Genomic DNA, 23660 nt, shown 5'->3' with positions numbered 1-23660 from the left:
AAAGCAATCATAATGTTTCTCAAATAATTCCACAAAATCTTTTTGAATGTAAATCTCTGAAAAATGTCACAGTATAAATTTCATTAGAGAAAATAAAATTAATCTTATTTCCTGGGATATTTCCCAAAATCTCTTTGTCTCATGCAAAATTTTAAATTTGAGAAGATTAGAAACAGTCGATGGCTTTATAAATTTCCCAGATGTTAGGCACAAAAAACCATTCGCATTTTGACGAATTGTTGGCAATTCTACGAAAACTTTTTCAAATGCTAAAAATAATACAATGTTGTGCTCTTCCTGCAAATCATTTAAATCCCCCCAGAAAATGATTTTAATGTTGCAAAAATCCTCCCTTTTTGGACAATTTTCTTTTAGCTATTTTCTTCAGTGGAGAGTTATACAACACTTTTCCTTTCTTTCGTGCCATGAATGACAAAGAGAATAAAAGTTATATCTTCAAATTTTCAAAGGAGACCAAGAGGTAAAGGAGGAAATAAGAGTGGCGACAAAAATGTCTTTTTGTCTTCCCATGCAGACTTTACCATGAGACTTTGTAGAGGCGGGAAATGATGATGGAGAGAAAACTGGGGAAGGAAGTTGAGGAATTTTCCTTCCGCCAAAAACGCAAAATATATTTTTGCACATCTGCCATGTAATATTGACGAGAAAAGTCTCTTGAAGTCTTATTTTAGCAAGAACATTCTCTCAGTTATGATTTTTTTTATTCTGTTAACTTCTCACACCCCCTCAAAAACACCTTCAACTTTTTTACTTTATATTCAAACTCATCTAATCTCAGCCTTTTTCTGTGACCCAAAATTTTCCTTTTCCCAAGACACAACAAAACTTAATTGACTGTTCTTTTTAGAAGTCTCTCTCTATCTCAGAGTTAGAGCTTCGTGGGAATTTTAGCAAGAAATTGTGACAACATTTTCACATTGCCTTCTCTAAATTATTAAATTTGCCATATATTCAATTCACAGTGGAAATTTTACACTGTCAGCAAAGATACAAGACGTCTTTTACTGTTTAGAATTCTTTTAGGTACGCTGTATATAGAATTGAATTGTCAGATTGGTGGTGAAGAGAGAACCAATTTACGTGGAAGCTCAAAGTGGAGTATGTTAATTGATGGTACGTTGGTTAGGTCAGTTTGTGAGATGAATCTCAATACACAAAACGAGATTTTATATATTGATTCTTAGGATGTGCAAGTGAAGAAAATTGAATTTCTATGTGCAATCAGCAAAGTGATCCAATCAATCTTCCAACACGACAGACATTTTTCAATTTTCCATTAAAACTTTCTTGATTAACCGTCTTTCTTGATCATTGAATTACGTATTTTATCCAGAGATAATTTCAAGTATTATATATCAAAGTCTAAGTGAAAATTTATTTATTTCATTCTAATGGCCAGCGCACAATAACTCTTTTTTATAAATATGTTTCCAAAATTTCCTATGAGTGTGAGCGATACGACTAGATCTAGATCTCGCTCACTCTAATTGAAATGTCAAAAACATGTTTACAAAACAAAAATTATTGTACGTTTAGCATAAACATTGATAGGGGAAAGTACCCTCCCTTCGAACATTCATTCCTTCGAATAATGTGAATTTTCTTTTATTTTTCAAAAGAGACTTAGGGGAGACCGGGGAGGTTTGGGACACTTTTTCATATTTTGACTTTGAGACACTATTTCAAAAAACCACGATAGTGTATTACAATTTTATGCGGTCTATAGGATACTTATGGGTATTGACTTTATAAAAAGTACTCGATAGAACTTGGAAAACAACTGAGTTTTCTTGGAGAAGATAAAACATTTTACTTGACGCTTTGTCCCAAACCTCCCCGTTATGGGGCAGTATGGGACGCAAAAGGGGATGTTTGGGACGCGTTTTTTCTCGAATAATTTGTATTACTGAAACACGTTAATTAATTTTAAATACAAGATTAAAAATATTTCTGATAGAAATAAAAATGTTTCATCTTTTATTTACACTTCACTCAGAAAAGGGCAGTTCTAACTTTGTATGGGATTTGCAAAAATACAGCTCTTGTCTGTAAGAATATTTTAAGAGCCGAATCAACCTAAACATGTCGTGCTTTGAATTAAGAGCTGTGTTCTAAAACAGATCAACCAAAAGCTGGCGTGTCTTCAGCGCAGTACCGTCTCACTAGAAAATTTTCAGTGGCTTCCAGTGCTGTCAAATGGCAGACAAAATATTTTACAGTGCAATTAATTCGTAAAGTGGTGATTGTTTTCGCGAGTTTTCTTAATAAAATTATAGTGAAAATTGTGGAAGAAGCCTTTACGAGTAGTGAAGTGTCTTGTGGTTCAAAAAAATACAGTGCCGACAAGAATATGTGAAAATTAAGTGAATTATTGCTCGAAAAATACAAAAAAAATTTTTTCTGAAAAACAAAACATTGTGGTTCACAAGCTCGCTCGAGCCTCTGGAGTGTTGTGCAACAGTGATTTTTTATTTAAAAATCTTATATAGTGAAAAATTTAAAAGATTTTTGCAAGATGGTTCCGGTGAAAAAAAAATTGTAAACATGTCGGGCATCTCGCTCATCGATAGTCAGATGGAAAAAGGTTTTCTAAATGTGAGTCTTGATTTGGACAAAAAGTGATCAATTTCGCTTAGATTTTAATAAAAAAGAATAGGGAATGTGAAATACAATAGATTAAAAATGCATACAGTGATAGTTCAATAAAAAAACGTGAAATTCAATTGCGTTTATTATTTGTGAGAGTACGTCAACATTGTTGCGATACAGCAGAGAAAATATGATACTGGAATCAAAGCTCGTTATGCTTTGCTCCAAGACCTGCTCGGTGCTTAAAATTCCTTCAGAGACATTCTTTTTAATCTTTGAAAATTCAAAGACTATACGTTCTAGAGCCAAAGCATGTTTTAAAATAAATGCTTTCGTTCAAGTAAAATAGTCTTTAACCCAAGACACAAATGCCCGTTCTTATTTCAAGAGCTAAATTAAGAACTGTTTCTACAGAGCTCTTTTCTGAGTGTTAGAAATTAATATCAATTTTATTTATAGACTCATTTATTGTCAATCAATTATTTAAAGTATTTTCTTCTTATTTTCCATCTACCTTTCTTTTCTTTATTTTATTCTAAATATTGGAATCATGATTATCAAATTCCTCAGGCGAGTAGATTTTCTTGCAACTCTTAGTTTTGAACTCAATGATGGATTCCTGTTTGATTTTACGACAACTGCATTGTACCTGTTTTCTCATTATTTCTCTGAATTATCTCTCGCCTTGCCTTTTCTGGAGAACTTGTTCGAGAAATTTTCGAAAAAAATAGTTTTTAACTAGATTGGGCAAAGATCGAATATCCTCTGAGAAGGAATTATTGATTCCCAAGACAATGATGGTTTAATTGTCCCTGTAGTTAGAGAAATCTGCTCCACTGGTAAACTTTGCACAAGAGGGAGATTTCCAGTAGAAACTAGGCATTACTCTTCATTTTGACAATAAACAATTGCATACCACCTACAATCTTGTCGAAAATCAACGTCCCATTCATCTCCTTTCAGGTGTCCCAAACATCCCCACGTGTAGTTTTGGTATTTAAAACCTTTATGTAAAAAACAAGAGCGTATAATATCTGAAACTTTTATAAAAATATGTTCCCAGATTACACTGCTACCTAATGAAATAAAAAAGTTTTGATTATATATCGCTGATATAAAATACAAAGAGCAAAACTGAGATGTCAAAATATACGATTTTTATCAATTTTTTAAAAAAAAATGTTCATAGAACATGAAAATGTTCATGTTGTTTTAGTCAAGATACATCTTAATATTGCCTACGATACAGTAATGGTTAAATCCCATTTATTTCAAAAATTAATTGAAAAAATCGCCTTGTTCCACATTACCCCTGTCCCAAACCTCCCCGGTCTCCCCTACATATTTCTATTAAATATTAGTTAGATTATTATCAATTATTGATAATTATGTAAAAATCATATGGAAATCTCTTAGGAAAAGTAAAAGAAATTCACATTATTGGAAGGCATGAACGTTCGATGGGAGAGTACTTTCCCTACAGCAGCTTTGACTATTTTCCAGCACTCAAAATTCGGTTTAAATGACTCAAAGTTCACAAAAATAATTTATTAAAGCTCTCCTAAATATCTTTCATATAAATCGCTCAAAATTATAAATATTTCGGTTTCCTCTAAGCTAAATGAAACAAAGTCTAATCAATCTTTCATCAATTGTTCCATGGCGTATCCTGTGGATTTTTTTAGTATGTGGAATACAATTGCAAACGTGCGATATGCTATTTGGAACTTTTCAGTTGCAGCGATGGTTCTGGATGAACTTTTAAATTTTAAAGAACCTATGCTATAAAACATTCATTTCATGCTTGAATTATTTATTCAAATTGAAATTATATTCTCTATATCTACCAAAATACTCTTTCAAGATACAAAAGGGTTTTCTCTCGTCCTTTTAAAAATTAATCTCAGTCTTTAAACTTTTATTATCCTTCATTCGAAAACTTCAATAAAAGAAGAGATCGTAAGTAAAAGGATAGCAGATAAATTCTGACCTTAAACCCCAAATTATCCTCTCATTTCAACAAGACAAGTTAATATCACTTGAGTGTAATCATTCTAAATGATATCAAGGAAAAAAAAGAACATTTCCGAGTATCCTTCCCTAAAAAAAAACTCAAGATTCCTAATGCCACCTCTTTAGTAGCTCTTTAATTGCCAGCCGAGTAATTTGTGTGAACATTTAAGCTTAATGCTGGGTATCCATTGGTCCTGATCCCTTTCCTCATTGCTAAGAAAGTGTCTATAACATAGCTAAAGGAATTAATTTCACACTCCGATAGGTACATTAAGAAATCCAATTTAATAAGAACAAGAAAAATTTAGTGTTCGATGGTTCTAGAGGACATGTTGAATGTGTCTGTAAAAATCAATTCAAGTAACTTCTTCCGCATTCCAATTAGTACTGACCTTAATGCATTTTATACCATATTTTAATCATCATTTCTGTTTTTTTTTTTTTTTCAAGAAGCTGAATCTTTTCAGTTATTTTACTTCAGACATTTGCGTCATTTGCCATTTTTATCACTATCTCTGAGGTCTTTTTCGGGATATTTTAATTTTTTTTCTTTGCCATTATCATCAGTCATTTTCGCAAACTTTTCTTTACATAATGACGCTATGTATTTTGCATGTTTTATAATGGAGTATTTAGCTATAAATGACACCAATGAAATATCAAACAGTATGTTCTCCATTGAAGTGGGAGTGGATTGTTAATTGGGCAATGAGTTGCACTTTTACAGAGAAATACCAAAAGAAACATAAGAAAAACAAAGCTCAAAAAACCCGTTTTGTGTCGTGCAACTGCGAAAGATTTAAAGTACAGTCAACACTAACTTTCAATTTCTTCGCCAGGGGCTAATCACTGCATCAAAGTTCATGAAAGACAACATAAATTATAATTCAATATTCATTAGTGTTTAATAGATAGTCATATAAGATAAGTATCACTGAAAATAGTGTCAAAACCAATTGCTTTTAGTTTGTATTCTGGCTTCCAAATGAATAAATTTGCTTTATACATAGAGTTGTTAAAGTTATATTTTAACTCATGACTCTGACTCCTAACTAAATTCGTCGTGTGATAATTCTAATTTGTGTGCAGAACACATCTGCAGCTGAAGCTCAACACCTCTCTGTAGCTTTTCCCAGCATAACTTAAACAATCACTTGCTTAAGACGCTTAAAAACTATACTTTCAAGCAGATTTAAACTTAAGCATATACGTCGGGAGAGAAAACTATAAATAAGTTCTTAAAGAAACTTCTGTTGAGAGTGACTTTATATGTATTCTGGATTCTAAACTAGCAAGAAAGCAACAAAGGGCCCAAAGGCTAAGGGCCTTGACAGACCTTACGATGAGCTGAGAGACGACTTATACGGGCTTCAGACCTAAGGCTTAGCCATATGGCTTAACTGTTCTAATTTCTTATCATTCAAAATATTTTGGAACAACTAAAATCCAAAACTCGAATTGACCAACCCTCAGATGAAGCTTGGGATTACGCTCGAGGCTTTTTTCCAACACTCATGAGATTAGTCTCAAGCCTCATCGAGTATGAATGACTAAGGCTTGTTTCAACCCTTATTGAGTGTATATAAAAACCTTTTTGTTCAAATTTTGTTTTTTTTTTCTTAAATTTCTCTATATTTCCTTTTTCATTTCTTTATATTTATTAATCTCTTTAAATTATTTTAACTTTTATTCCTTCATTTTGAACTCGAGGTATTTAATCGCGAGACATTCACATATTATGCATTCGTTTTCACGAAACATTCTTAAGCTCATTTCTATTAGGTGAGATTTGATTGGGTGGTCAGAAACTTCGTCGTGGAAACGAGATCCAGAAGGATTAGTAATACATCTGGGAAATTGAATTGAATACATATTGTGTATGAAAATTGTCAATCGAAGATCATCTCAACTGAAGTATATTATTAAATTGAATACATTTAAGGATATACTTCAGCCGAGTCGAAATTTGCATTGAAATTGAGGAACAGTGAAGTGCTGCGCTGAAATTTCCTTCAGTTATTAATCGTATCGAGATATATTGTACAATTACAATGTCAATTCTCGTAGTGGAAGAATCTGGCTAAGTCCATTGTAAACCACCCAGGAGCGCCTTCCGGTGGTGTGGATGCTTCTTCCATGCTCCCGGAGTTGTTGGGCGAAGGCAGTGCATTATATTACGTTATTGTTAAATGTGAAAATTGTCTAAATCAGACATTCAGTTGCATGCACCGGGCGGGACTCGAACTCACAACTTTGAGAGTCGAGTCAGAGATCTGATCTGCTCAAGAGCCAATACTCTTGCCTATTGCGCCAATGAGATCCCCATTTGCTTCAGTGAAGACTCACAAGTATTCTTGGAACAATTATTTGAGCGTTGGTGTTAACCTCATCATAGAAATATAAGGCTTATACCAACACTCATAAGCTCAAGCATGATGGGAATTTACCTAAGTATCAGTGCGATTTATCACAACACTTTTTTAAAAAATGAACTTTGATTCAACACTCGAGTCTTATTCCGGGTGGGGTTGTTTCAACACTCATTTCTACACTCGTTTATTTGAAAATTTTCCCTCAGAGTACATGTTAAACCACACTAGAAAATTTATTTCTCAACCGATTTAGTCAAAGTTGAACTTATTTGAAAGGTATTGAAATTCTAAAAACATCTGTAGCGGTCCCAACCGTTACTGAATCTTACGGTGTTAGAAGCTAAACGGTAAGGAGATATCACTTTTCGATTTTCAATGACACCCCCTTATAAGTCGATTCTCCCTAAAGAAATATATCTCCTCCTTTATTTTTCCTAGAGTTCGGTTCAATATTAAAACAATTGCCCCTGTGTCTTTATTTTGCGATAAAATTGAGTGATATTCGTGTTTGACATGAAATTAATGTAAATGTGGGAAATATTACTGTCTTAATTGATAAATTGAATTTGAGGCTTTCCAACTTTGTAGACGACACACACTTAACGAGCACTTAAAAACCCCTCAATCTTCCCAAAGTCTTGTCTCAATAAACCCATGGTTGATGCGATAAAGACCAAAGGAGACACAACAGTGTGTCTGAGGGAGAGAAAAGTGATGGGAGTCTCATAATGTGCTCCACATCATAGTCTGTACAGTGACTCCGTGTCTTATGTTCTCAAAAGAGCCTTCATACTGTGAGAGGAAAGAAAATTTCTCACAGACTGATATGGAAGACTTTTGATAGTACATAAATATATTTTCGGTATAATTTAATAACTTCCTTCATGAACGATAAATAAAAATTGTGAGAGAGAATTAACAAGGAGACATTTGTGGTGAAACGTCGTTAGAGTGATCAACGTCTGTCAATAGTTTACTCAAAGCAATTTTCTTTTAACGTGAAACCTATTTTCTCAGTTGACTTATTGCATGTGAGAGTTAAAAGAATTTTGTTAGTCGTAAAGAAAATCTTGTTGAGAGTGTCAAGAAAATGCTTGGTTACAATTATATGCACTGCCTTGAATTTCAAGCACGTATCCATCGATTGCAAGAGCAGCAAAATAGAAGGTACCAAAAGTAAAAGAAAATTCAACTTACCAGAAAATTATTTTTCCAACACCATCATCCTTTTTCTCCAATAACATTGGAAAATGTTGATATAGGGATTTTCACCTGAAAAGATGAGAAATGTATTGTTAGACAAACTGTTGCACCATCTGCACTTCTTTTTTGACCTTCTTTTGCGCAGAAATGATAAGAAATTATTGATAGTGGAGTGTTTTATAAGGGTAATTTATGATTAAACCCAAAAAAAAAAACAGATGAAAGGAAAAATAGTAACAGAAAAATTATGATACTCATGCTTTCCCTCAAGCTGAATTGTTTATCCAAAAGTAAATCACAGTGAAATGTTTGAAAAGCTCTTTTATGAAGTTTTTTCTTTATGAACTCCATCCTATTTGTTCATAATAAACATAAATTGTGGATATGATATTCATGTTCCCTTAACAACAACTTCAAAATAGGATGAGTGTTGTTAGAGTTCATAAATTGGTTTTGCTCGAATTCTAAAGAGCAAGAGCGAAAGTGAGGGAGAGAGAAAGAGAAAAAGCAATTTACATAAAGCTCTTGATTTCGAGTTATAAACTAGGTTAAACAGGGCAAATAAAATATATTAATATAGCATGCAGTTGTACAAAGTTCAATAAGTTCAGTAGCCAGATTCAGGGATAATAATTTTGAGGAGAATAGCCATTGAATTCATTTCTACTAATAATGAACTGAGACACTGAGAACTTGCAAGAAATTGGCTTCGGTTTAAGCTTTTACACTTAAGCCTATAATTCAGGAGAGTAACGCGTGTTTTTCGCTATAAAGTACCCAGAACAGCAGAGAGGCAGACTTTGCCCCTCTTTGATTTATATGCACACTGAGTAAGAGAGAAGGTTGAGTATTACCACTCGAATTAACCAACCCTCAGATAAGGCTTAGTATTACGCTTGAGGTTTGTTCCAACACTAATAATAATAATGATAATAATAATAATGCACAACGTTCTACAAAGGAACTTAGATCTTCTCGCAAGGGGAGTTCGAAACATCCATTATTATTCTTTATTATACAGGAACGGGATTGTCAGTCTCATGCCCCGTGGATAACCTTAAGGGGATTCGAAGCCGGGACACTTGCATCATACAGCGAGTGTTCTACCACTTAGCCAATTTCGTTACAATATCTAAGGCTTAGTTCAACACTTATTGAGTGTGTATAAAAGCCTTATTGTGGAAATTGTGTTCCCTGCCGCTTTCTTTATTATTTTTTTGATATTATGTGATTTACGTGAATTTAATTAAGAGGAGAGTTTCACCGTGGTGTCACATATAAGATTAATATTAATATTAAGAAAAGCCGGAGAGAGAGGTATATATATGCACAATTTCAAATGGAATATCACGTGTGTTAGAAAAAGTACACTCTAGTGGATTAATACGATGAGTAAGATATTACTGTTCGTATTAATTGCTTTCTGAATCGTATTACAGGCACACGAGCAATTTTCCATGCGTGCCAACTGTGATTCGGTCAGTTTTCGAGCTATGTAGTGCTGCCAACTTCGTACGCAGAGGGGAAATGTGAGAGAGAAGCAAGATAAAACAATTGCTATCTTTTTTTTGCCATTCTCGCAGTTCAGAAAGTATTAATCTTAATATTAATCTCATATGTGACATGGTCATCAAATTCTCTTTTTTTGACAACTACTATTTTGTGTACTTTTTTCTTTGTTTTTTAAATTTATTTATGACCTTAATTGCTCGAGGACCTTAAATCGAAAACATTTTAGCATCTACTTCAGCCGAGATGAATTTTAACATTGAAATTGATAAACAGTGAAGTGCTACACTGAGCTTTGCTTCAGTATAGTGTTCATTGAACACTTGCAAATGTTCAAGGAACACTCACTACCTGAGTGTTTATGGAACATTTATGAGTGTTGTGTTCATGTAATACTCATAAGTGTACATGGGACACTCGCAAGTGTTCATGAGACACTCACGAATGTTCATGGAATACTCACAAACACAAGTGTTCCTGCAACACTCGTAAGCACTGAGATAAAATGGGGGTGCGATTAACTTTTTTTCCTCATAACTTAAACATTTTTTAGGTGTAAAAATATATCAACATTTTTTAATGTTAATTTTAAACCTTTTCAAGGGTAAAATTTGCATGAAAAAGGGGAAATTTAACCCCTGATACACCAAAAAAGCATAATATTTACACCGATTTCGGATCAATACTGCAGGGTAAAATAAATTATTTTAACTTTTTCGGATTTCTCTCAGTGAGTGATTATGGAACGCTCGATGAACACTTATTTAAGCGTTGGCGTTAGTCTCGTCATAGAAATATGAGGCTTGTACCAACACTTATATGCATCAAGCATGATGGAAGTTTAGCCAAGCCTTAGTCTGACTTGTCATAACACTCATTTAAAAAAATGAACTTTGATTCAACACTAAATGTAAGAATTGAGGGTAAAGTATCATTCCGGGCGGAGTAGTTTCAACACTCATTTTAGGTTAATTCATTTAAAGTACTTTTCTCAGTGTACGTAAGTCCTAACACTTATGGCAATTTTAATGAGAATTTCATCTCCCAGTCTAGCATTCAACAAAGTCTTCTACCACTCTCCAGTGTCGCTGTGGCACTTTAAATACAGGTAACCCAAGACCTTGTCCGTGCCAAAGTGTGTAGAATTTCTTAAGAGAAAATCCGTATGGAGAAATAGTAAATTGAGATAAGATTGTCAAGATATCACTCATGTCTCTGCAGATAAATTTACAATATTCCGGGAAAAAGAAGTAAACACACTCATAATTTTCTTCTCTGTATCTAATTTTCTAAAATCACCTCAGTTTCCACCCTGGCGTCTCTCACAGTGAGATATATGTAGACTTTTTTTTCTTTATTTTCTATCCGGCTAGAAAATTCAATTTCCAGTCTGTTGAATGATTTTGTGGTGTGTGCAACATTTTTCCTCCTTGGGAAAAGTCTCTTCTTGAGTGTTTTTATCAAATACAAAATGCAACGTTGTATATTCACAACGTACTTTCAATTAACACCAGTACCACACTTCGTAGAGGAGATTGAGATAGAAGACGAGAAAGAGGAGGAAAATGAGTTGAGAAAATTTTCAATATTACACCCTGCACCTCAATAGGTACACTACTGTTCGGGATGAAAGGAAATTAATAAATTCTCTCTTCTCCACCAGGAATAATGTGAATGTTGAGGGAGCAACACATAAGCAAGTGGTGGATCTGATAAAATCAGGAGGAGACTGTCTCACACTCACGGTGATTTCGGTGACACAGCAGGAGGCGGAAAGGCTAGAACCGCAGGAAGATCCGGGTGGATATTCCTATATTGACTACTCGGAGAAGCGCTCTCTGCCAATTAGTATTCCTGACTACAATGTGGTAACACGCAATGGTGAACGCTTTGTCGTGTTCAACATTCACATGGCCGGAAGGCAACTGTGTTCACGGCGTTACCGGGAATTTTCGAATTTGCACACATCACTCAAGAAGGAATTCACAGGCTTCAATTTTCCTAAGTTGCCCAGTAAATGGCCATTTCAGCTCAGTGAACAACAATTGGATGCCCGAAGACGTGGCCTGGAGCAGTATCTTGAGAAAGTTTGTGCTGTACGGGTGATTGCAGAGAGTGAGGCTGTTCAGGAATTTCTAACGGACAACGAAGATGATCTGTCAGCATCACCAGTCGACATCAAAGTCATGCTGCCAGATCATGAAGTGGTGACGGTATCCGTTAGAAAATCCGCCAATGCACAGACTGTTTGGGACATTTTAGTGCAACGAGCTCACTTCACATCCTACATTCAGCAGTATTTCTATCTCTTCGAAATTGTCGAGTACAATTTTGGTAAGAATACACCATTCATTTTAGTTTATGAATATTACTGAGTTAATCTGTTCAATGAAGCCCAGTGATTTTCGAATTTCGAATGCTCATCACAAGGAGCTCTATGAATCTCCTAGTAAAAGTAAAACGGGGTAGGACTTTTAAGATTTCCTAACAAAGTCTTGTACTTCTTCGTGGTTTTCTTTTCCTCTTTTCCCATCCGAAACAGTCAGAAAATCACAAAATTCCAAAATAGACTTGATTCCGAATTACCCCATCTTAACCTAACTGATATGAATCTGATTTTCGATCATTTTTTTCCTACTTTATCCCATGAAAATTTTTATATTTGTCATGACATTGTCGTACTATTACAGAATTCCCCTAGTGATTACTCCTTTCTTATCTTAAATTGTTTCGGATAAACATAGCTTCTTATTTCGAAAAACTATAATTGATGTTCGAAAAATCAAATTTAATTTCGAATACTGAAAAAAATCTGGCGAGAAATTTTAAGAACTTAGAAAATACCACATTGAAAAGATACCACAGTAGTTACTCAATGATTTAGTAAAGGAAAGTTAGATAAAGGACGTAGAGAAGAAGCGTTAGGGAGGGGCCGCTACCCTATCTACTCTAGACGACATTAAAAAAAATTAAGGAACAAAAGCATGACACTAAATCGAAAACTTGTAATTTTCCTTCAGAAGAAAGTTTCACAGGAAAATTCAAGCATCTTTTGGCATAAGGGAAGAGCACCAGCAATTGGCAGTGCTCCTCGGATCGTCAGGGTACTATCATATTATTGCACCAATTCAAATTAATTTTAAAAAAAATATTAGCTACTTTTTACCATTTAACTGTTACAAGAAAGCAGTGCATTAGTTCAAATTTAATTTATAAAACCAATTTTCCGTGAAACACCTGATTGAATTCGTGACGATCCGAGGTAAAGTGCACATAGTTGCAATTACATCTACTTTTTTATTAATTTATTGAAAAAACTTAAAACTCAAATGCACAAATATAGTAAAATGGATCACTAATGTATTAGCATACACAAAAATACCAAATAATATTTTGAGGCTTATACTTTCAACTAAATATCGAACACATCTCTTGTAGTGATCCAAATCTTATGGATCACTCTGTAAGAATATTGGGCGGAATTTAAGATGATTTGTAATGATCCATATTCTATGGATCACTCTGCGAAGATAATTTATGGGAGTTGACGAAGATCAAACCCAAAGAGAAATAAAAAGAGTTCGATGGAGGAATTCTCACTTGGAGAATGACAAAAAAAATAAGAGACCATCGCGCAGAGATAATTTACGATCATAGTTTATGAGATGTCCACATTTCGTGGGTGCAGGTGCAGTACAAAAAATAGAGACAAAAATAGCACACAACCAATAGTAAAATAAAAAAAGGGCATATCGCAAACAACAGTAAGAAAAATAGGGTTCAATGATTGGAGAACAGTGTCTTATATAGCTGAGATTATGGTATAAAAGGGCTGCCGAAATTAGTATAATTGTTCAGTTGCCAGTGACTTCTCTTGAGATCACTGGTTGTAATTCAATAAGTGAAATAAATACTTTTGGTGCCAACACCCTGTGTTATTCACTATTCGCTGGACCGATCCGACTGGAGGATTTCCTGAGGTGGACGTGTACTTGGAGAAAAATTTTCAATTTTCAAAAAACCACGGCACTACATTGGTGTTTTCGCCCGGGAAGTGATTAAAGTGATTAAAATACCTTATCGCTCCCGTGAGGACAACGAACCGATAGACAGGAAGACCAGAGGCTCCCAAGGGCCCATCAGCACGTAGATGCCCACTGAGCCAAAAATTCTTGAACTTCGCAATAGAAATATTGAGTGTGACGTCGTTCAAGAGCAGGAACTTGCAGAGGAAAACCGAAAGAGAAGCACTGAGAAGGAATTACTTCCCAGCCAGATAAGCCTTCCAGCGGAAAATCCCTCTGACCAGAAGGAATCTGAGGAGGAGAGACTAAAAACTCCTGAAAAACTCGCCTTCTGGGAATACTCCGAGATTCAGCCCGGACGAAGCATGTATCGCACCCCCATTCCAAAGAAAGAGCCAGAGCTACATTGTCAGTCTCCAACGTCATCTTTGGAAGAACCAGTGAGCCCTCTTCCTGAAGAAACTACAGAGTCGAAGCAGACAACTGATATTCTTCAAGAAGAGTTCCATACACCAAGCCCCAACATGCAGGAAGACTTCAAGAACGGAGCACCCTTCATGCGGCTGGATCAACGTGTGGCAGCCTTTCCAGAGCTCACGCGTAAGTCGATACAATTATTCTTTAAGAACGCGGACATTACCTATTCCCTATACAATATAGAAAAAGATCCAAAAATGGATCAATATTTCACGTCATTATTACTTAGTAAAATGAGTGTAGAAATATATGATGAAATCAATGATAATAGTGTGTTAGACAAATATGACCAACTCAAAGGTTACATATTGAATACTATTTATAGAAGTATAGGGATAGATGAGGCAAGGGAAAACTTATACACATGTAAGAAGGAATCCCAAGAGACATTCAAGCAATTCACGCAACGAATTCAAAAAAGTCTCAATATTGCCATCAATGCATATGCGTCTGAATTTGGGCAACAAAACATCCCGGAGAAAATTAAAACGTCTCTCAATGCTCTTGCAGTTGAAACATTGACAAATGCAATAGCTGACCCAGAGATACGAATTTTAATACGTGCTGAAAAGACGGATAATTTACAACACGCGATTGTTTTAACTGAGAATCGTCTTAGAAGAGCGGGTTATTCAATTAACGAGATTGACAAAAGTAACGAAATTCCGCGGCAGAATATGTCCCCAAATTTTGGAGTCACCCGTTACAATAATAACTACACTCGGAATTCTTACCCACACATCGCTGAAAGTATGTATCCAAGGTCATTCCTACCAAGAATGACGGGGAACAATATTGAGTCCCAATATCAACCCAATTACAGAAGCGGGAATATAAACAATCATGCTTTCGTTCCACAAACTCCGTTCAGAAATATTTCAAACCATCTCTCTAATCAACGAGTATCCCCCTATAACAATGATCAACCAAGAAGTAGCCAGGTAGACCCAACACGGTGTCACACACCGTTCTATCCAAGCAACCCCAAAAGAAATACAATAGGGGCTTATATGGCTTTCGAACATCTGAGTGAAGAATATTACCCACCAAAATATTTCGAAGACGATCATTGTCATTCTTCCTTTATTCCTTACAATGAGAGATGTCTTTAAACACATCCCGGCCGCTTGGGAAAGCGTTGACAGCCCAAGAATAAATGAACGGCCAGAAAAATTTATTAATAATTCCATCTCTTCAGTCAACAATGCAGAAACTGTACCACTCATCGAAGTCTATTGTACAGATTCAAGAAATTATGCACCCCTAACCTTATTAATTGATCTTGGTACTCGATCTTCTCTTATAAAAGCAGATTGTTTAAATGAAAATACCAGATTACTTCCATATATTGGAATTACCGAAGGATCTATTGAAACAATCGGTTCAGCTAACCTTTCAATGTGGTTTAACGATCATTCGCCTGATTTTAATATAACAGTGAATATTCTACCTTTTGGACACAACATTATATATGATGGTATAATTGGGTATGATGTCCTATCTCAATTAAATGCAATTGTAGATATGGACGACAGACAAGTTTTCTTCAGAAATTTAAACACCATTGTTAAGTTTAACGACAATTTTAAAATACCTGAGATATTCTTATCAGATGAAAACTATGAAACAAAATATAAAAATAAAATGAAAACTAATATCCAAAATGAAATGAATATTGATGAAAAACTCCGTAAAATAGAAAAACAGAATAATATTAAGCAAATAAGAACGTATAACGAAGAATTCAATGCATTTACGAAAATATTTGACAAGAATTTCTTAGAGGAACAAATTGAAGAAAATGAAACAATTGAAAACATAAGAAACTTGTTTGTTGAAAAGGTTGAAAACCACATGAAAGATGCTTTCATAACTGAAAATTTCAAACAGATACCTAAAGCTTCCAATATTCATGCAATTAATAAGGACTTAAACATGTCCTCTTACGATCACCCCAATTCAAATTTTCAAAAAAATCCACATCAATTAAAATCTTATAATCATGAACAACTCTACAGCCAAAATCAAAAAGAAATACTCAAGCCTTACAAAAATATGAATTTTAAAGATAGTTTCGGGTCTGAAAAATGGAAATTCCGCCGTCGCAAATGGAAGAATTGATAATTTCCAATGGTGTAGTGAACATTTTAAGAACAAATCAGGAATCAAACAATACCAAAGCAATATTTTTAACACTAACCCTCTCAAGAAGTTTCACATTTGAAAACCTCTTCTTGTTACAGAAAACTTAAAGACATTTTACCTTTCCGAGAACTCTATTTAATTCTAACTGAAATAAATATACTTTTAAAAAATCTCTCCCAAAGATTTTAGCAACACTAGCAAAACTATTAAAGCATTCAAAAATGTCCGGATGTTGCGAAGACTCTTGCAATCCGTGAGTAAGAATTGATACTTCACAAGTCTTCAATCACTTTATTTTAATAAAGTATATTTAAAAAAAAAAAGAAATTTCCTATTTATAGCTAACTTATATTCGAATTTCAGATTTAAGTAATACCGTTTTAATTTCTCTCTTGTGAGAAGAGTTCTAAGATCAAATGTATTTTCAAATCTAAAGTGTGACATTTCTTTCAATAATAAAAATTATTAAGGACCAAGTCCTCTGGGTCAAATAAATTCAAGAGTTAGTGAGCTATATTTGTTTTTTTATCAAGGGATTTATTGGATTCACTCGTGATGAACTCCGATGACTTGAAACAGAATGGCGACTGACTCAATGACTGAGTAACTAGTTTGCGCGTTGATTGTCACTACAACATAAACCCACATTTCAATTCATTTCTTCAGACTAGATAATTCAATTCTTATACTTAAATCTCAAATGGACACCGTTTACTTCCACAAATCTCAAGCTATTTTACGAGTTTACAACTTGTAATTTAGTTAACAAAATTCATTCTATCGCCATACTGAAATTCTTCAAATTAACCTACGAAGTCAAATAACTCTTTTTCCTGACTAAAGACTTAGCTAGATCTTCTCCCAAGCAACAGTTAAACCTATCCAAAAATTAATAATAATAATCATCAACATCATCATGTTCAACCGCTTATCCCTATTATGGTCGCGAGTCCATGACATCCAATTTAGCAGCCCACACTAATTGACCCTGCGCCACTTCAGGAAGATGTTTAGGTTCGATCCAAAGGCGCTCCAGAGCAAGATTCTGAATTTAATTCAGCCACCTTGTCCTGGGTCTGCATCGAGGTCGACGCCTCCTGACAATTACAATAACAAACTTTTAAATTCATTCGCCAGTTAGCGCTCTCGTTTCCAACAATAATAATAAAATATTAAATTGAATTGCAGTAAAAAAGTTCACCTGTAAAAGTGAAGCTTTATTTGAAAATATTTGTCATCTTCTTTTATTTGTTTTAAAAACCGGAAGTACTGTAAGGTACAATGCTTTTTAAATTCATTTTCATATATTATATGAAGTCATATAAAAATTAAAGATTTTCAATATAAAGTCCGGATTCGTATCTGAAGCTAAAAAAAAATACATTTATACAGAAATATTTCTCATATTTGCGAAAATATTCAAAACTATCAAGATCAAGAGCTAAGTTTGCAATTATACAATGTAACAAAAATTCTTAAATTATATAAAAATTTCAGTAAAACATAACACATAAGAATTTTTGCTTCAATCTTAATCAATAACTAATAAATGAAATCAGTTACCCGAAAATATTACTATTTTTTACCTTGAAGACAGAACAGTTCAATTAACGTACTGTATTGGAGAAAACCCGTATATACAATTTAAAAAAGTTTACCCACGTCACGCACCCTTTCGTGAAATAATAACTAACCAATGACCATGATAGTGTATTCAACACTTTTGAAAGAAATTACTGGACTCAGATGCAAGATATAGATTTAGTGTATCGTAAAAGATGATACTTTAATTCAATATTCCTGCAGTCAGAAAACAAAACTTATTGCATATCCAGTAAAGAATTCCTGCATAAAATAGATGCCAAGCAGTTAATGATAACGTCCATCGCTAACATCTGTTCCCTGTAAATTCTGTTAACGTTTTCTACACCATTTAACAAATAAATGATTACAAGCCTTCTGCATGGACTTTCCTATAAAAGGATACTAATAACTTTTAGTAAAAAAGAAAAGCATCTCAAAATCTTAAAGAAACAAATTGACGACTTAAGAAGTTTACCAAATACTTTTTGAATTTTCAAAAGTATGGAAGCCTCCAAGAAAAAAAAATAATAAAACTATTGTCGTTTCCATTATCGGAATATTGCTCACATGCTTATCCGAGTCATTTGTGTTCTTAAAAAATGTTTCTGCTAAACAAAAAAAAAACAAAACCTACCCCTGAATTCCCTGACTACGAAAAATATTAACTCAAACATAGCATTTAACTTCATATATTCTCCCACACCTTCAATGGGCACTCAATGGGTCAAGTGGTAGAGCACTCACTCTATGATGCTAGTGTTCCGGGTTCGAGTCCCCTAGGTCACCAGGAATTTTCTTGGCATTAAATGTTCGAATTGCATCCAGTAAGCTACACTGCACTTGATTTCATGGGGCATGAGACTGACCCGTATAAAAAAAAAATAAAAGTGTCTATAAATCTCCTTATGGCAAGGCCTAGATCCTTCATGGAATATTGTGCCAGCATTATATATTATTATTATTATTATTATTCTCCAACACTTAAATGAAATAAAATTCACTAAATCCTCCTTAAACTCTTCGCAGTTATATGCTGCTTAAACTCTTCTCGATCGCAGTTATATCCTGCATGCCCATTTCATCATTTTATCAAGATTATTTTAGCCCAGAATTTAATCGGATTCTAGAAAAAAGGTCTTAAATTTAAGCGCGTCCTTTTGTAATCATCCACAAGAATTTAATTATTTCTAAATAATTAGAAAAAATGTTTTTCCCAGAACATCTATATTTTCCCACTATTACTCAGTGGCACCCAGAATCCCAAAAGATGCGTGAGGGTTAAATAACTGTAAACATACTAATCAGCATCTCTAGGGAACAGTTTTCAAAACAATTTTCGAAAAGAATTACAATAGAAATGCTACTTAGAAAAGTAGTGCTACGCAGCTTAACAATATAATGAAAGCTTGTTTGTACGCAAATTCAAAATTCAATAATTTTAAATAAGAATCGCTTAATTATCCGATGTATTCGCTTAATTTTGTTTCTATATAATCTGGATTAATCATGGACGCGCTATAAACTGCCCAAATTCGGACCAAAAAAGAGAAAAAAGAAAAACAAAATCTCAATATAATTAAAGGAGATAGTTGAAATCATTAGTATACAGGAGTAATATTTACATAAATGTAAATATATATATAGATATGTGAAAGCATAAATGCTTTTCTTATGGGGGGAGGAGGTCCCCCGGGACATATTTATATATATATATATACAAATTATAAAGGAAAATTTTTATCACAAGAATGTATAATCAAAAATTTTATAATTAAATATTATTTCAAATTATAAACAAATTATCACATATTACTATCAAATATCAGTTATACAAAAACATTATAACGAAGAGTGAAAATTTGTTATGAAATAATTTAAAATTAATGAAAAAGTCTCAAATAAATGTTAAAGTAGCAAAGTGTATTGTTAGCAGATTAAAGACAAAATTTCAAATTGTAAGATGACTGTAATTGCCAGCGAGGAAGACCCAAACCAATAGTCGAAAGTTTTGGTAGAAATTCAAAGTCTTTCAATTCGAAAAGAAACGAGTTCTCTGCTGCAACTACAAAGCAGTAACTACATAAAATTCCTTAGATACATATTACATAGTATCACATACTTCTAATAAAATATATGTATCAGGGAAAACCATACTCTTATAATCAGTTATAAAAAGAGACACATTAATTTCAAGACATTATACTTCAAAAATACATAATCATATGCTAACCAAATTTTATATTCAACATTTTCAATATATTATACTAACACCTCTATATAAATAATAAAAAAAAGTAAACCAAATGATTGTAACAGCAACCATAAATATATAAACTGTAAACACAATTATGTAATCTCGGATATATTTGTAATGTAAAAGACACTTTTCCCTAAAACAGAAAACAGAGAAACACCTGAACCTCCTTCTTCTAAGGGGAAAGGAATGTAGTGATCCAAATCTTATGGATCACTCTGTAAGAATATTGGGCGGAATTTAAGATGATTTGTAATGATCCATATTCTATGGATCACTCTGCGAAGATAATTTATGGGAGTTGACGAAGATCAAACCCAAAGAGAAATAAAAAGAGTTCGATGGAGGAATTCTCACTTGGAGAATGACAAAAAAAATAAGAGACCATCGCGCAGAGATAATTTACGATCATAGTTTATGAGATGTCCACATTTCGTGGGTGCAGGTGCAGTACAAAAAATAGAGACAAAAATAGCACACAACCAATAGTAAAATAAAAAAAGGGCATATCGCAAACAACAGTAAGAAAAATAGGGTTCAATGATTGGAGAACAGTGTCTTATATAGCTGAGATTATGGTATAAAAGGGCTGCCGAAATTAGTATAATTGTTCAGTTGCCAGTGACTTCTCTTGAGATCACTGGTTGTAATTCAATAAGTGAAATAAATACTTTTGGTGCCAACACCCTGTGTTATTCACTATTCGCTGGACCGATCCGACTGGAGGATTTCCTGAGGTGGACGTGTACTTGGAGAAAAATTTTCAATTTTCAAAAAACCACGGCACTACACTCTTAACATTCCGATCCAAAGTGCTCTTTCCCTACCTTTTCCTGAAACTAGAAAAAAGCTACTATTTACCCTTTGAAAAAGCAATTTAAGCTTTTAATAGCTAGTCAAATCACTTAAAACTATCAAAATCGAACTGAAATTTGTTATTATTGTGTTATTAATCCCAAGCTGAAAACGGAATTTCCTCAAAGAAAAGCTTTTCGCATCCATAAGAACGTTTTTGTGCAATTGTCTAGATCTGTCAAAAAATCAAAATCGGTGCAAAAATATATAAAAAATTAAAAGAATTTCCTCAAAAACCAGTTTGTAAGTGATTATGTAAAGATTTCAAATCCTAGAAAAATTAATTTTCTGTGTGATTTTTCAAGAGAACTTGTTCTTTGGCGTTCTTTAAAACGTTATGAAAAACTTTTCTTTGGGGGATAATATCCAAAAATATTGTTTTTAAATGCTGACGTAATTGCAAATTTTGTCCCTTTCTTCCTAAAATTCTGGCTACGCCATTGCATTGACTCAAAGCTCTGATGGGTCTTCTCATACTTCCAGATTCGAATGAATAATACAGTGTCCGCTTTCTAATCCGGATCGCCGTAATCCGGACAAGTTCTCGACAGTTACATTTAAAATACTTTTGAGGTTATGTATGCGTGCGTGTTCAGCAATGAAAATGAACTATCCTGTGATGTTTTTGTTTAATAAATGAAGTATAATAGAATAGACTTCTCCAATTATGTCTTTTTAATCTTCTTTAAAAGTTTTATTCTAATTTTGCAAAAAAAATCTTGTATTATATTTTCGAGACGATAAATTCAAAAAATCCATCCGGATTACAAAGCGGACATTGTATGTATGAATGAATGACTATGTTCAGTAATAACCTTTTGAAAAGACAAGCCACTACAAAGTAAAAATGTCTTTCTGTTAAAAACATTTTTGCTTTCATTTTCGAAACCGATCTTCGAATTTTTAAAACTTCGGCTGTGAACTAAGCAAACCGATTGGCTCTCGTCATTAATAACCTTTCGAAGAAACAAATGTACTCAAGAACCAAGCCATACCTATTCGAAATTCAACCGGAAATCTAAATTGCAAGTTCCCATATTCGCCGCTTTAGCGCTGGCTGTTTTTCCATTTCGAATTTTCGGTATTCTTGACACTTCAACCGCCAATAATAACAATAACAGTATACGTTTGCTACAAACAAATGAATTTTTATGTAGTTTTATGGACTTTCAGAATTGCAAAACGTTTGAAATACAATTTTATTTAAAATTTATGTCCTCTTCATGATTATTTGCGGGTTTAGATTCACGAACTTCCAACGGGACTGATATATTACCATGATATGACTTAGCTTCACAAACCAATTAGGAAGCTAAATTACATTATGATAAGGCTCAGTTCCACTCAAAAATATGTAGGAGTAAAAAGCCAAATTTCAAAGCTGCGGCAATTCAAAACGGCCCACTTCCTCCTAATTCAATTCCTAATTAATTTCCAAGCTTTTTGACGATTGGATATTTAGCTAGAAACATCTTGAATTACTCAGATCACGTTTGATTCATTGAGTTATATTTCTTTCATTCAGAACGAAAACTGCAGCCACATGAAATTCCACATCAGCTTTATGTACAAAACTACAGCACAGCCTCCAGCACGTGTCTGTGCGTCCGGAGATGGCTGTTCTCTATTAATCGCGAGCTCACCCTTCCCGCTGGGGAGCTAGCCACCAAGTTTATCTTCTATCAGGCCGTGGACGAGGTTAATCGTGGCAATATTCGCGCCGATGGGCGTCTGTATGAGCTGAAAGCCCTACAGGATTCCAAGAGAGCGCCCGAGTATCTAGCTCTGGCGAGAACTCTTCCCGGATACGGAGACGTTGTCTTTCCCCATTGCGCCTGTGACAGTCGCAAAGATGGGCATGTTGTGCCATCCGTTGGTGAGTAAATATGACAATTTTCCCAATATTTTTTTTAGATCACATTTTATTTAAATGAGAATCTTAAAGGCAAAACAATTTTAACAATGGAGAATGGTAAAAGCCAATTAAAATTGCGATAAGAAACTCTGAGGCACGAAATTGGAAAATATTTATATATTGCCTGTTTTTCTGTTGATGGTCAAATATGCTGATAAGGGATTTGCGTAAACTCCCCATAGGCTAATCTCTTCGGTAATTAACTCAATGGTTTTGGGTACAAGAGTACAAAATTCTATAAAATTCGTGGGAAGAGAAATGAAGCAAGAAGATAAATTTGTTGCTTCGTATAGAGGATATTCTAATAATTCAAAGCGAATTTTACAATTTAATTTCTATTCCTGCAGGAATGAAGAGCTTCCGACTGCATGCATGTCGGGAAGATGGTTCTCTTGAGACTCAGACAGTAGAACTCACATGGGACACAATCACTCGCTGGGAGAGTGATGAGGAATCAATGGCATTTTGCTTTCAGTACAGTCGCAATGATAAACCATTGCGGTGGGTCAAAGTATTCACGCCATATGTAAGTATCAATATTGTTCTTTAAATCCATATTTCACAAGAATGGAATATAATGCTCTAGATACACTTACGACTTAAGCCGAGACGGCTTAACCTAAGACCGTCTTCAGACACGAGGTTTAACCTAGTTTCCGAAGGTCTCAAAATCCAAAATAACAACAAATTTAAATAAT

The 23660-nt window shown here is 34.1% G+C and overlaps 1 protein-coding gene across 1 annotated transcript in view; it reads left to right on the top strand.

Annotated features, from left to right (window-relative positions):
• Nucleotides 1-23660, top strand: part of LOC129799190 (sorting nexin-27) — a 34301-nt gene that overhangs the window by 5373 nt on the left and 5268 nt on the right. Inside the window, exons 2-4 of the mRNA XM_055842870.1 lie at nucleotides 11371-12041; nucleotides 22573-22923; nucleotides 23310-23488. Of these exons, the coding sequence (XP_055698845.1) occupies nucleotides 11371-12041; nucleotides 22573-22923; nucleotides 23310-23488 (1201 nt within the window). The remainder of the gene's footprint in view (nucleotides 1-11370; nucleotides 12042-22572; nucleotides 22924-23309; nucleotides 23489-23660) is intronic.

The sequence above is a fragment of the Phlebotomus papatasi genome, chromosome 1, assembly GCF_024763615.1.
Source record: "Phlebotomus papatasi isolate M1 chromosome 1, Ppap_2.1, whole genome shotgun sequence".
In the NCBI taxonomy this organism is placed as follows: Eukaryota; Metazoa; Arthropoda; class Insecta; order Diptera; family Psychodidae; genus Phlebotomus; species Phlebotomus papatasi.
This window is presented reverse-complemented; position numbering and strand designations above follow the sequence as displayed.